General features: G+C 35.3%; 1 protein-coding gene across 1 annotated transcript in view; it reads left to right on the top strand.

Annotated features, from left to right (window-relative positions):
- The first annotated feature begins 3,271 nt into the window (after nucleotides 1–3,271).
- LOC102803674 (transcription initiation factor TFIID subunit 1-like) overlaps nucleotides 3,272–16,405 on the top strand; it is a 63,868-nt gene continuing 50,734 nt past the window's right edge. Inside the window, exons 1-6 of the mRNA XM_085498156.1 lie at nucleotides 3,272–3,709; nucleotides 7,673–7,802; nucleotides 10,934–11,032; nucleotides 11,605–11,990; nucleotides 12,131–12,337; nucleotides 13,169–13,348. Coding sequence (XP_085354282.1) covers nucleotides 3,593–3,709; nucleotides 7,673–7,802; nucleotides 10,934–11,032; nucleotides 11,605–11,990; nucleotides 12,131–12,337; nucleotides 13,169–13,348 — 1,119 coding nt within the window. The 5' untranslated portion in view covers nucleotides 3,272–3,592. The remainder of the gene's footprint in view (nucleotides 3,710–7,672; nucleotides 7,803–10,933; nucleotides 11,033–11,604; nucleotides 11,991–12,130; nucleotides 12,338–13,168; nucleotides 13,349–16,405) is intronic.

Raw genomic sequence — 16,405 nt, 5'->3', positions numbered from 1 at the left:
TCATTTAGGGGTCTTGATTCTAGTAAACATGCCTATGAGAACACTAACAGCTCATTTGGGGGTCTTGATTCTAGTAAACATGCCTATGAGAACACTAACAGCTCATTTAGGGGTCTTGATTCTAGTAAACATGCGTATGAGAACACTTTGGGGGTCTTGATTCTAGTAAACATGGCTATGAGAACACTAACAGCTCATTTGGGGGTCTTGATTCTAGTAAACATGGCTATGAGAACACTAACAGCTCATTTAGGGGTCTTGATTCTAGTAAACATGCGTATGAGAACACTTTGGGGGTCTTGATTCTAGTAAACATGGCTATGAGAACACTAACAGCTCATTTAGGGGTCTTGATTCTAGTAAACATGCCTATGAGAACACTAACAGCTCATTTAGGGGTCTTGATTCTAGTAAACATGCGTATGAGAACACTTTGGGGGTCTTGATTCTAGTAAACATGGCTATGAGAACACTAACAGCTCATTTGGGGGTCTTGATTCTAGTAAACATGGCTATGAGAACACTAACAGCTCATTTAGGGGTCTTGATTCTAGTAAACATGGCTATGAGAACACTAACAGCTCATTTGGGGGTCTTGATTCTAGTAAACATGCCTATGAGAACACTTTGGGGGTCTTGATTCTAGTAAACATGGCTATGAGAACACTAACAGCTCATTTGGGGGTCTTGATTCTAGTAAACATGGCTATGAGAACACTAACAGCTCATTTAGGGGTCTTGATTCTAGTAAACATGCCTATGAGAACACTAACAGCTCATTTAGGGGTCTTGATTCTAGTAAACATGCGTATGAGAACACTTTGGGGGTCTTGATTCTAGTAAACATGGCTATGAGAACACTAACAGCTCATTTGGGGGTCTTGATTCTAGTAAACATGGCTATGAGAACACTAACAGCTCATTTAGGGGTCTTGATTCTAGTAAACATGGCTATGAGAACACTAACAGCTCATTTGGGGGTCTTGATTCTAGTAAACATGCCTATGAGAACACTTTGGGGGTCTTGATTCTAGTAAACATGGCTATGAGAACACTAACAGCTCATTTGGGGGTCTTGATTCTAGTAAACATGGCTATGAGAACACTAACAGCTCATTTAGGGGTCTTGATTCTAGTAAACATGCCTATGAGAACACTAACAGCTCATTTAGGGGTCTTGATTCTAGTAAACATGCCTATGAGAACACTTTGGGGGTCTTGATTCTAGTAAACATGCCTATGAGAACACTAACAGCTCATTTGGGGGTCTTGATTCTAGTAAACATACAAGTTGGTTTGAATTTAAGGGGTGTTGCTGATCAAAAAAATGTCTCATTTTAAAATGGTGAATGGGAAGTTGTACACATTCATTTGGATCTTGCTCAGAAAACCCCCGAGTAGTTCTTAGTGTTTGGTATGAAGAAAAATTACTTTCCAAGTAAATACTGTTGGAACAATAGACAAGCAAAAAAGTAGCATTACAATCATAAACACACAATGACAAGTTGTGATTACCTATTCTAATTATTACAACTTCCTTTTGATTTCTCTTAAACTATACAATGTACTTGGTATCTGTGAAATATGTAAATAAAATTGTAATCAAGTAAGTGAATGATGAAGCTTACAGAACCTAGCTTTAATTGTTCTTGCTTTTCTACAATAAGTCATATAGATCTCATTGCTCTACTATATACATATGCAAATAAACTCAATTGAAATTATTTATATTTTGTTGGTGTTTTTCTGTATACATACTATGATGGAGAATTCCTGAGCATTTTATTTACGAATTGTATTTCATTCACAATACTGTTTTTGTTTTGTGTTTCAATGAAACTGATATTATGAACTAGTCCAGTTTTATCAATTTTCATGAAGACCTGAAATACAAACTGGATAATGTAATTGGTCGCAAGCAGGAGTAGAAATGGCTACTGAATACTTGACATGTTGTACAGGCTCTCGGACAGACAGACAGACAGACTTCCTATAAAGGCATGAAACTAAACTGCTCTAAATATGAGAGGGTATGCAGATGTTACGATGAAAGTCTTTCACAAATTGCAGGATAATCACAAACATTCTGGAAATGTTAATAAGCGAGTCTGAAATTACTGATTGGATTTTGTCTTGTTATTGCTAATGCCCATGTTTATTCACATGTATTATGTATGTTTTGCACTTTTAAATATGGTCATAATCTTGCTTATTACGATATACTTCTTCCAGTGTCCACTGGCACTATTGGAATAGTGTTTGAGATGCAAAATATTCAAATACCAGTAATTGTTATTCATGATAGATATCTAAGTTGCATACCCATGCTTATATAAATCTTGGTGTCCATCACTATATGTATTTACACCAAACCTCACTTATGGGAACTTAATGTAATGCTAGGGCAAGCAATTGGGTCTGTGATTGGTTTTTGTAAAAATGCAATGAAAAAGTAGTGGAGAATGAAATTCAAGTCATCCTAGATTGTGAAATATACATAGAGAAATCAAAATCTTTGTTCAAAGAATGGGATGTCAAAACAAACCAGAAAGTGGAATGACTTTATAGCAATATTCAACTATAGTACAGTCAAAGGTATTTCTTGTAAATGTATTTATAAAAAATTCTTAATGCTGATCATCAAATTCAAATATTTAATCATGATTGGCTCAAGAGAAGAATATTGTCTTACGCCAATAATAACAGCAACTGTATCCATCTACATATCCAAAATGTAATTGCTTACTGATTGGATAATATTGAACTATTCATTATTATTAATTAGAACTAATGTATTTGATTTCTGGTCAATTTGTCTCCCAATATTAATTTTGATTTATAAAAATGAATATTTGTGCCCTTCACTATATTGCATTGACCAAATATTTAAAAAATAATAGTAAAAACAAATATTTTTTCAATATTCACACATGTATTGTAAAATGCCAAGTTGAGGCTGTATTGTATTGAATCACAGTATCTGAAAAGGCCTTGATTCAGCCGAGTACACGCAAGAATTATTCTTAGATTTTTCTAGTCTATGATGACGCCCTCTTACGTTCAAAATTGTGTGATGTTTGTTTCTGACTGTATATCAATGCTTACAGTACGATGTGCAGTTATGTCGTATGTGTTCTCGCTATTCCGGGCATATTCGTAATTTTTATCACAGTAAACCTTGATTTCTTCTACCTTAATTCTGAATTCCGGCCCTTTTACTTGCCAGCCTGGGACTGGGTCAATATGCGCCCTCAATAGTTGACCCGAAGAAAACTGTCCACCATTCTATGTTTGGAAGAGAGTTTATTTTCTCCCCGAAAATATGTTAAATACCGAATATATGAAACCAACTGAGAAATAGTCACTCGCTTGTGAGAACAATGAACTATTTAAGGTGACGTATTGAACAGTATATGTGCGATCTGAACTGAAACAAACACAATACTCGGTGATCGGGGAGTCAACCATACTTCGCATTTGTGCAAGAAATCAACAACAATACAATATTTCCATGGCACGCTAATATAGATAGTACCGGTACTATTTGTTAACTTTCGTGGTTTTGAATGGTACTGAATTAACTGTTAAGACAATGGATTCAGACGAAGAACACGATGAAGATGGCGGCAGAATGTCCCTTACCGGGTTCATGTTTGGAAATATCGACGAGAAAGGAAAACTTGTAAAAGAGGATGATCTCCTGGACGAGGTGAGTTGGATGTCGGAGATCGATGTGTAAATTGTGTTACATGCGTATTTGTGTGGATAGCATAGTGCGCATCACATAACCTACCGTATATTCTCATGAATTTAAATCGCTCTGCATTATTTACATTAGGTCGCCAGCTATCCACTCAAACATAGAATTAGATGCACACTGTTTTGAATGAAACAGATCGATGAACCAAAAACAATTTATCCAGGAAAACTTCAATTACACTTCTAATTTGGTACAATTTCATTAAAATATTATGCAAGAGAAATCAATTAATGTAAAGCTGTTGCTGGTGTAGACGTGCATATTCTTTGTATTATGGTTATGCATCCACCTAATTTTGCTAAAGCAGGATCCATGGTGGTGCTGCATGGCAGCCAATGACCAAAAATAAACACCGCCCCCTTTGACAACATGAATCCAGGGCTAGACTGTCATTAAGGTAGAGATGCAGTTTACCTGACAGGTATTTTAATTAGTTAATTAGGAAACCAAGATGACCTCTCTTGTCCACAAAACTATATATTTTCGGAAAGCTTATTGTATGAATTTTAAAATTATTTTAGTATTTTTTTGTTATGGACACTGTAGTTTGAAATATGCACAAAAATGTGCTTTTTTTAAAAAAAATTAGCTCCTAAACCATTCTTCTGTTTCCTGTCAAAATTGGTTTGTGGGTACATGTGTTTACTATGAAGAAAGCGCCGTCTTGAAAACTGTCTACCAGTTGTCAATTTTGCAGGGCAGCAGCCCAAATTTCACTACTTCAAGTTTATGCATAAATTAACATCCTGGCTAGTTGTCTGTACGATTGTTGTAACACTGTTCAACAATAAGCAATGCCCCGACGGCGTTTTGAAGATAAACACATTGTCAATCATTTGTGAAAATAGTATTATACTCAGACCTGATTAGCTTTTGGCTGAAATCTCTGCATATTAATTATGTAATTTGAATATTAATTAATCAAAGTTAAAGCGAACCTAAATGCGGCCTTAATTTATAGTTGTGTATATTCTAAACTGTATTCGAAATAATATTGCAGTGGTTTAATTTTGTTTTAATTATAACTGTAGCTTGGATAGGCATTTGAAGTGCTTGCCATGGAGGCCATTCATGGAGGGGAATAATTAACGAATGAACATATTTAACATCCGGGTACTTTTCAAAGCTATGACGTTTTAGTATCTGATCGCACTCATTGACGCTGCAGTTCGGCGTCTTCTACACCAATCTGACGCATATCGCGCAAGGTGTGCCGGGAGTTTGTTCGAAATTTCGAACGTTTCGAAGTCAATCGTCGATTGCCACGTATTTTACGAATATATTAAATCGTTTCAGAGACCTGTTTACTAAATAATGATAAATGAAACTTAGAAAACTTGTAAGAACAAACTGGGCGCAAATTGCAATAAGTTTACGCTACTAGAGTCTGGTTCAGATGGAGTTCTACGCGTGATTTTATTGCGCTCAAGGACGTTCTATTTTCGAACTAGTTGAAACCGGAAATAACGCAACTACTTTCGAACTTCAAACACAAATTTGATTATCGTTATTATGTATTAGTTTCTGTTGTTTCAAAAATTGAATTATGTATGACATTAATATTTCACTCTATAAACAATGTTTCACTAAAATATGTGATTCAAAGGCAACCCAAATTGTAAAAAGCAATATCAAGTTCCGCGTATAAACACTGTTGTAAAGAGGCGGCGGAGCGGAATTTTAGCCAAAATCGGCTAGTAAGGCGTCATATGACACAGGTGACGACACAACGGATCGCACTCGTATACGCCATTGTACATAGCCGTTCATGCTGCCAAGCGTTGTGTACTATTAGTATAAACTCAACTTTTATATGCACAATGTGCTTTTTAAAACTTGGGTTAGAGCCTTATGCGTTTGAACCACAATATTCTGAGAGTGAAAGCCCAATTGCGTTAAAGTACCGTACTTCCCCGATCGTAAGCCCCTCCCGAGTATGAAGCCCATCCCTATGTTTTTACTTGGTATTTATCGAGTTGAGGGCATTCACGATTATAAGCCCAGAGTGTTTTTACTGGGCGTCGACGATATGCGTGTAAAAGGTGTGTTTCATTTCATAATAATCGTGATTGGCATGTTAGTTTGGTTCATGCTTTTAGTTTTATGAGAAAACTCGCATTAATTTCAAGTTCAGAGTGCATGGCGAACGTACACAACGTGATTCGCATCGTTTCTATTCTGTCATTTACTCAGGATGAACATCATGTTGCAATTCTGGAATAATCCTATTTCTTTGAGTAGTAGCCTTCGAAAAGCCAAAAATGTGATCGTCAAGGCGTGTACCTGGTTATTGGGCATGGTTTACTTTGAGACTATCTTGAAAGGCCTAGGGTTTGAACGATGAGACATGTTGGCGACCGAGAAAGGTGTTTAAATTCTTCCTCCACACTCAGTTTACCCACGGTTACTAATAACCGTCGTTTATATTTCGGAAATTGCGAATTGCCAGTTTTTAGGGAAAAAAATCATCGTTTTTTCGTTGCAATCAGTGCTACAGATCGCATTTTAACATTGCGGTAATTCACTTCCACATTGCGCTAAAAAATCATCGTCAATAATCGGAAAATTTCATCATTACGACACATCATTTTGATTGGTTAATGAAAGACATGACCTGTTATGTCAAAGGAAGTTGTTCCAGGTCAAATCGTGCTGAAAAACCTCATGGTGGAAAATTGTTTTGCGTCGAGAGTTTGCGTACGATCGAAAACATACCAAAACGAAAATAATGATAAATGACTTCGTCCACTGTTTCCTCACAGACCCAACCCATTATTTCACCGTAAATTCAGACGGTATGTAAATCGTATTGTAATAAAATGTGTGTGTTTTTTTGTAACATGTTTGTTTCTTCATTGTAAGTGTCGTTCAAATCAATGACGCATTTTTTTTCAAAAATAAGTATTATTTTCCCGAGCCCGGCTTTTTCTGAGTTGGTCCTCAAGTACAAGCTCATCCCTTACTTTTCCTTTACGTGTTCATGCCTCCAGGCTTATGATCAGGGAAGTACGGTATACTGTGACGATTCAGATCAGTCCAGTGTGAGTGATGAGAGTATATCGTCGACGATGCCCCTTGTTCGGATGAAAGTTTTATTTCAAATTACACGGAAGTCTGTGAACAATCTGCTTGGTGTTCCTGTGACACTTGTCCCATGATTTGCCAGTGCAGCCCCGTGAATACATGGACGAAAATGTTTCCACCACCACCCTACGAACTCACGATTGCATACTCCAGCATCCATACTTTGAATAATTTGCACGCCGCACAGTGCAGTACTGGAAACAGCATTTATTAGACAGTTAGACAAAAAACAAAACAAAATGCCTGTCTCGATCAATCGAGACATCCATAATGTTTGTATGTTGATATGCTTGTAAATAACATTAACGTAAAAGTCAAAACAACCTAGACTAGAAGTCAATTCACCAGTCCAGCCAGCTATGGCTCCCTAAGTTGCTTATATTTAATCAGATACTATTTCGTCATCATGCTTTGTTACCTTACCTGTTTATACCTCATGAGGGCGTTTTTTTATGGCAAGATGGCGCAAACGGTTTATGGTTTCTCATATTTAAATCATCATAACTCTGAAGATAATCATTTTTTTTCATTTTTTTTTTCAAATTTATAATCAATATACATAACTTGATAAATACAAACACCAAAATAGGCTCTATTTAGTTCCCCTTTAACTGAATCTGAATTAATCAATAATTCTCATGTGTATCTTTCATAGCTATAAAATTTTTCCAAAAAAATTATCTCTCAAAAAGGAAAACAATTTAGTGTATGATACATTGTATGACCAAATATGGCCATTTACCTTAGTGAAACAAACATAGAACTGGTCTTGTGCCATTTATTAGACTGATTGTTGGTTAATCAATATTGTTATCTGTGTCTCACTAGGAATCTAAACGTCACTTGTCACAGCTAGGTCGTTTTGAAGGATTAGGAAGTCTTGTAGACGAAATTGCAGGAGATGCTGAAGACGAAGAAGTCAATGAGAATTCTGGTTCAGATATTTCTCCTCATGAAGGTAAATTTAAGAAAATTAGTTTGTTTTTTTTTCATTTGATTTTGACACGTATGACAATAAAATAGTATATACTGAGATGTATCCAATGGTTGGTGATACAGTAGTCAAGTAGACTGGGGGTTGTGAACTAGAAAATGATAAAACTGTAGAAATGCGTATCTGTCACTATACCGACAATAAAAAGAAGGGTTTTTCATTCAAGGAGGAAACTATTAATAAGAAGGTTGTGACAAGTTATACTGAGTTTATTGTCAAATAAAGAAATATAATAAAAAACAAAAAATGTTCTGTAGCATAGTAATGTCTCTATGTATAGTGTAAACAATAGAGAATATAGTATATACAAATAATAACTAAAAAACATTCACTAAAATGCAAGAGAAAAAATGTTTGTTTCAGCTATTTGTACCTCTGGAACTGAATAACTTTCAATTCAATTCAATTCGTTTATTTAAAGTCAGTTTGAAATACCTAGCCAAAGGCTAATATCACTGACTACTAAAAATTACATCAAACAAAAGCAAAAATTACAAACATCAAACACAGAGAAAAACAACAGTAAGATTTCACAAATAATCAATTAAATATCTTAAAATGATGCTGACCACAATGACACCATTTGCTTAAAAGAATACAAATCTTTGCACTCCTTCATTCGATTAGAAAGAGAGTTCCACATTTTAGCACCATAATAAGACAATGATTCCAGTCCATAGCGTTTAGTCCTTGGTCGTTTTAACTGTAATTGATGAGAATTTCTTAAATTGTACTTTACATTTTTCTCCTTGTATAAATCCCACATGAAAGATGGGGAGAGTTTGTTCACACTTATATAAACTTCAACAAGTATGTCTCTAGTGTTTGTAGTCCAGCATGTTCCAATAAAGTTTGATAGCTGGACTGAAAATCATTGTACACAAATTTCAGAGCTCTGTATTATTATTTATTTTTATTTCAACTGTCAAGCATTTGAAAGTCCATATAAAACTAGTATGAAAAATAAATAAATAAATGAACAAAAAATATATGTATATAATTCAGTGTGCATATGGCAATATTAATAGTACAAAATATTATTCCAATGCTGGAACAAGGCAGACTTCCAACGGACATCAGAATTACATAAACTCACCAACAGACTGTTATCTGAGGTGTATATACGCTCTCTAAATTTAAATACAAGATTTCTAAAAATTTCATAGAAAGACTTGACATGATTGTAAGCAAACATATGATTTACACTAATCACGTGGTTAATGAAAAAAGCGACGAAACAAGTTATTATAAAATACACGCAAAGCATTAAGGTTCGACTTCCGAAAGGAGCACCATAGTTGACAGCAGAAAAAGTTATAACATAAAGTTTTAAATAACAAAAGTTTGACCTCATAGCTACATTTTGAAAATTTCCGTAATAGAAGATTAGCCCTGATGCAAAATAGACGTTTCTGATGATCCATATCAGTATTATCCTTCAAATCACTAGTAAGCTTGTGACCAAGATATGTAAATTGGTCAACAATTTGCATTGGCTGTCCCGACAAATATACTGGTGGTATTTTGAAAACACTGTGTCGACTATAAAAACACATACATTTAGATTTAGTGACATTATATATGATATCATGGTCATGCGCAAAGCAACCACATATTTCCAAAAGTCGTCTTAACCCCTTAATAGAGGGCGATAGCACACACATATCATCAGCATAACTGAGATTGTTGAGCAACTTATCACCAACTAGACACCCACTCGGAGTGTCATTCAGGCGACATAACACTGCCTTGGCGTACTCCATTAGATACACAGAATAAACGAGATATAGCATTTCCCCATTTAACACAATATTTTTGATGTTGATACCAATTCATTAAAAAGCGAACTATATAAATAGGTACATTACGTTCAGTTAATTTCTAAAATAGTGTACCGAGCGAATTACAATGACGTATTGCTTCTTTTAACAGAAATACACACAGATCTGTTGAATGTTTTGTTGAATACGCTCCATCTTAGCAATGTGTACTTTACCACAAAAGTTACAAACTAAAGAACAATAAGTAAAATATGATAAAATAAAACATCTAAATATACATAGTCTTGAGGCTTGATCTAAATAACCCGACATTCTTCGCAAAACTTTCAATTGGGCACCTGCCTGTTTACACAGAACACTAACATGATGATGAAAATTTAAATTCTGATCAATCTGATTAATCCCGAGCAATTTAACACTAGTTTCAGTTTCAATAGCAACACCCCCAATACTAAAAGTGGTATTGTCAGATTTGTCATTTAATGTAATTGCTTGAAATTTATTTATATATTATTAGCTTCCATCATGTTATCTTTGAACCATTTGACAGCTATTTCTGACTTTTGAGTTAACTTGTTTATCAGCTCATTTTTATTTACACCAGTAGCTGATATAGTATAGTCATCAGCATAATTATAAGGTGACATATTTGTAGATATTGCAAAAAAGGTCATTTACAAAAATATTAAAAAGTACTGGCCCTAAAACAGACCCCTGTGGGACCCCCCTTACATAAACTGAGCCAGTCACTAACATGCCCAGATAGTTTGACTCTCTGCTTTCTAGATGTAAGACCAGATGAAAGCACATCCTTCCACTGACATGCCATAGGCTCTCAGCCTGGCAATTATCAGCTGATGGGGGAGACAGTCAAATGCTTTACTAAGGTCCATTAGAATGGCCCCTACTTGTTGCTTGTTTTCTAAAGCAAGCTTCCAATCTTCCACAAGTCGTAAAAGCACATGTTGACAGCTATATCCCTTTCTATAGGCTGCAATTTTAGAATCCCAGATATTCTTTATGAATAATAGTTTCCATAACCTTAGATACAGATGGCAAAATACTGACTGGTCTGTAATTTTTTATAACAAGTCTGTTGTCTTTTTTAAAAAGTGGTACAACCTCAGCTAATTTAGCATTTTCAGGAAAAATACTCTTATCAATGCATTGGTTGAATATGGTGGAAATATGATGGCATATACTGGAAGCACCATGCCTCAACAGCCTTGGCGGTATATTGTCATACGCCGTGACTTTCCTTGTATTCATATGATTTATGATTTATTCCACAACTCTTGATTATTGTTATTTCAGCCATTGATTATTCTGACATCATGGAAGTTGCGGATGAAGAAAGTTGTAATGATAGGAATTACAGAGATGCAATGAATGACATGCAAGCGCCATCTAAAGGTATGTATCATCAGATAATAATTACATCTATGCAAAGGTATAGAAAGTATTCAGTAATTAGAAAATAATTGTATCCTGTGAAGATAGCAAACATGGATGCATTTAAACTTTACTGAGATAAAAGCACAACTTTACTATACTCTAAAATACAATATTTTCGCTTGGAATTAATTTTCGATATTTTCGCTGAAGGAATGATTCAGTGAAAACAAAATCCAGCGAATATACCCTTTTTTCTATATTTTACATTTATCCCAGTCACAAATCAGGTATAATAAATTCGATACAAAACACCCAATAATTAATTCCAGCTAAAATAAAGTATTTTACAGTATATATAATTGGATAACTAGATAAAACATTGCCATGTGATATAGTATATGGTCATGGACTAGACATCTCACACTGTTACATTACATAGTAATGATGTTAAATTTAATGATTTTCAATTAAATTTAATGATTTTCAATTTAATTTAATGATTTTCAATTTAATTTAATGATTTTCAATTAAATTTAATGATTTTCAATTTAATTTAATGATTTTCAATTAAATTTAATAATTTTGATTAGATTCTGATTCTGATGATGACTATGATGCTGAGGAAGATGGAGCAAACCAATCAAAGAATGATACTAAATTAATGCCACCACCGTCAATAACGCCACCATTTAGAAGTCAATTATCAGACACGCGATTGGATGTACCTGGTGAGGAAGACTGTGACAATGCCGGACAATCTGTTGAACCGAGTGAAGAGGTTTATAACAATGCTGGAAAGACTGCTGTATCTTATAAAGATAATTATGACAATAATGAACAGAGTGTTAAAACAGAGACAATTAACTCTGAAGACAAGGAACAGAAAGATGAGAATTCTGTGACGAAAATGGAAACAATGAAAGAAGAGCCAGCTTTAACTGTTACTCAATTATTTCCTGAGTTTAGACCGGGAAAGGTATGTAGGAATATTTCCCATTGGATTACATAGTCTGTCATTATCGGAGCACACATTGGGTTACATAGTCTGTGATTAATTAATGTGTCATTATCGGAGCACACATTGGTTTTAAATTCATATTTTGTTTGCAATCTCAGGTGCTTAGATTTTCCAAACTATTTGGTCTTGGAAAACCTTCATCACTGCCGCATATATGGAGAGGATCTAAGAGGAAAAGACGAAAAAAGAAACCTGTTGCCGAGGACGACCAGAACTCTGCTGATGTACAAAAGACTTACATGTATGGTATAGAAATTAAGCCAAAAATTATGCCAACAATAGAGGATTGTTTGGTTGACGATGAGGTGAGGGCACTGTTACTGTAACTAGTTTTACACCATTGGGTAACGACAAATTATGCCTAGTATTTGACCTTTGACCTCTTGTTCTAATCAGTGAAAATTGTAACTGTTATTTGGTTTCTAAAGATGCAGCAACTTTTGTGAAATTATGCCTAGTATTTGACCTTTGACCTCTTGTTCTAATCAGTGAAAATTGTAACTGTTATTTGGTTTCTAAAGATGCAGCAACTTTTGTGAAATTATGCCTAGTATTTGACCTTTGACCTCTTGTTCTAATCAGTGAAAATTGTAACTGTTATTTGGTTTCTAAAGATGCAGCAACTTTTGTGAAATTATGCCTAGTATTTGACCTTTGACCTCTTGTTCTAATCAGTGAAAATTGTAACTGTTATTTGGTTTCTAAAGATGCAGCAACTTTTGTGAAATTATGCCTAGTATTTGACCTTTGACCTCTTGTTCTAATCAGTGAAAATAAAACTATAATTTTGGAGCAAACAGACACAATTTGGGTAAATTTTTAGTTTTTATTTTTATTTTATTTTTATTTTATTTTTATTTTATTTTTATTTTGTGAATTTGTGATGCCAAGAGGAAACTGGTGGTGGAAAGATTAAGTTGTCATCATAAAATAGTTTTAAAGTATTTCATTTTCATCAGAGATGGAAAATAAGTGAAATGAACGTAATCCGCTATATTTTTAATCAAGACTTGTAATAACAGAGAGAAATGTTATATTCAAAGTATTTCAAGTGTTCAAGTTTAGTTCTTGGCTACCTGATATCACATGAGCAGAAATGATGTCATAATGAGTCTGTGAATGTTGCTAAATTACAGGTTCTACATGGTACCCCAATGGAAGTTAAACCTGAACAAATGGCACTAGACAAAGACAAAGAGAAGGAGTGTAAACCTAAGGTAGCTGAATGGCGCTATGGACCTGCTCAGTACTGGTATGATCTGTTAGGTGTGGATCCCACAGCTCAAGAATTGGATTATGGATTCAAACTTAAATCAGTAAGATTGTGTTGATTTTGTCTGTTTTATCATTAAATAATTGCTGAATACTGCGTTTGAAACAACCATACGTTGAATAGCAACTGCTTTCCTTCATTATGGACAGCAACTAGGAGCAACCTAGCTCAAGAAACCATCTGACACTATTATTGTAAATTGGAACTACCGTAATAATTTGATTCATTCGCGGTCTCTATTATTTCACGCACCCATTTTATTTTTGAACGCTAATTTTTAACTGTATCCTTTTGAACTTTAAATAAATAAATAAATAAATAAATAAATAAATAAATAAATAAATAAATAAATAGTTAAGCTCATTCAACAATCTAATACTAGACGATATGAATGAATTTTGTGAACGTGTTGTCCTACACTTTACTGATCTCAACCTTTTACCTGATCATAACATACTGAAATGTCTGTGCAATGGATGGGAAGAGTCAATTTGGTATACCATTACTTTTTTTAAATGTAGCTCTCTTATAGATTTCAAACAGGGTTAGTGTATTTACACCAAGTCTGCTACAATTTTTAATTAGTCACTGCAATTTATCTTTTGAATTATTACTACAGTTACCATGCCAACACACTATTGAGAAAGAAATTACTGACTGAATTACAGCAGTATAAAATGTATTTAGAACATCTTTAGAAATATCAAATTTCCTTAATTGTCTTAGAAAATACACTCTGGAATTGGCTTTTTTGAAAAGCAAATTAATATTACTGTCAAAATTAAACTTATTGTTTATAACTTTGCCCAAATATTTGTATCCACTAGATGTTGGGCAAGATTATTACTAAATATCCATCAGTCAGCACATCGATTATGAATTTGTGTGATGGAAAGCTTAATATAAGGCTTTTTGTCGCTGGTCCAAAGGGTTGCATCAACTGTGTGTCCGCCATTTTGGAAAGTGATTTTATTCTATGACATCATTTAAGTGAACCGCCCTGTGGTGCTTAAATTGACGTTTTTGATTGGTTGGGCGATTGACCATTTTCATTATAGAAAAAAAAAAACAATCAAGTAAACAATGAACACATGGCATACAAAGTAGCCATAGCTGTTTTTATTTCTTTAGCAGTACATCCGACTAAAACATTCCGCACACACACACACACACACACACACACACACACATTATTTTGAACGGTAAATCCCTTTTTGGAGGATGTGGGTGGTCCTGAAAAGGGTCGTTTGGTTTGTGTTGTAAAAACAACATTGTTGATTGTTTGATATTTGGTCGTCAGCAGTGAAGTCGTCAAACCAACTATCATTTTCATAGTCGCAGGTTTCGTCAAGAATCAGGTCGGCAATTGGCACCAGATTTTATCGCAATGAATATTCAAACTCAGTGCTATCGAGAATTCGTTGTAACGTTTTATTTGCACTATCACATCATAAAACCCGATGTGACAGTGCTGTGCTACACCGATTAGTCTTGAGTGAAAAAAATCACCCTTCTTGGGTCTTAGAAACATTTCATTGTCAATCGATAGTCGGAAGTCCATCAATTTAGAAATCATGATTCGGAATCTCGCCGATCAGCAGCTGATAAACAGACCATCCTGGACTGGATTGTGAATGCGTGGCAGAAATTGGTGCATTGGCCATCAATGATTTCAAAGTCTGTGGCATAACAAATGCAATCAACGGGGCAGAAGACCACCTTATCCGAAGCAACACTGAAATAGCAGAAATCATTGCCGATCTGTTTTTAAACGGCGACCACGACGATGGTGATTGGTTTGACGGCTTCACTACTGATGACTTGTCGAACAATATTAATAATTTGTGTCTGACGGTATTGCCAGTGGCTGTGCAGCCAGACGGCTACTTTGTAGCCACGTGTTCATTGTTTGTTTGTGTACAGAAAGACCTTTGCCATTTCAAGTGTAACATGGTGTAAGATTCTTGAAGCAGTGCGTGTTCTCTGCCCGACTATAGGCCATGAATGTCGCTAGCCACGAGTCTCAGAGGCACTAAAACAACCTTCTGTAATCATGTTCATTGGAGGACAGAGGGCACATGCGCGAATCTGAGTAAAGAGGGAAAAAATCGGCTCTGTAAAATCTGTATAAATAGCGGGAACCAGGCAATAAATAACATAAAATGAGCAGCAAGAGCAAAAACAAACCATCAGGCAATCAGCAGGGAACAGAAACAGGAAAAAGAAGAGTAAATGAAATGATGACACGCCAAACTGAAAAGTCAAAGAAACACGAGCAGATGATAGAAGATGGAGACCTAACTAAAATTATTCAAATGAATCACAAGGAAATGGAGGAAATAATAGTCAAGCTACTATTCAAAATCAAAGAGGAATTCGTGAAAGTAGAACCCCTGGTTATAAAAGTCGGTGAACTACATCAGAAAGTTGAAGACATGCAAGAATCGATTGACTCTGTGAGTTACCGTATAGAGCAAGCAGAAAACAAGATGGTGGACAGGGGTGAACTAGAGGAATTGCGAATGAGACTGAATGAAGCGGAGCAACAAATAAAGAGATCGGAAGAGCACAGTGACGACTTATGAAAACCGAGGTAGGCGGATAAACTTGAATTTCCATAACATAGAGGAAGGAGCAGAAAAGGCAGAAGGCAATTGCGCCGATTTTATTAGAAAGTTTGTTAACGGCCATATGCAAGTTAGGGACCTTCCCGAACGCGTGTCCATTCAAAGGGCCCACCGCGCTCCGACATTCAGGCAACCAGGAAAAACAAGAATGATCAAAGTAGCCTTTCTCGACGCTAGCATAGCAAGGAAAATACTCTACGCAGCACCGGCATCATTGAAGAACAACCTGTTCCACGGAAAAAGTGTGTATGTTACCGACGATGTCAGCAAAGAGGTGTTAAAAGAGAGAAAGAAACTACTGGAATATAGAAAGAAAAAGAAGATGGAACATCCAGAAAAGAACTTTAAAAGTTATATCCAATGGAAAGTACCTGCCACATTGATGATGGAAACGGAAGACGGCAAGATGAAAGCAATTCGTGCGAGTGACATTAAGTGAAAAACTCTGAACTCGAACAGTTTAATCTAATGTT

Source organism: Saccoglossus kowalevskii, chromosome 4 (genome assembly GCF_978046115.1).
Source record: "Saccoglossus kowalevskii chromosome 4, keSacKowa6.1, whole genome shotgun sequence".
NCBI classification, from domain to species: domain Eukaryota; kingdom Metazoa; phylum Hemichordata; class Enteropneusta; family Harrimaniidae; genus Saccoglossus; species Saccoglossus kowalevskii.
This window is presented reverse-complemented; position numbering and strand designations above follow the sequence as displayed.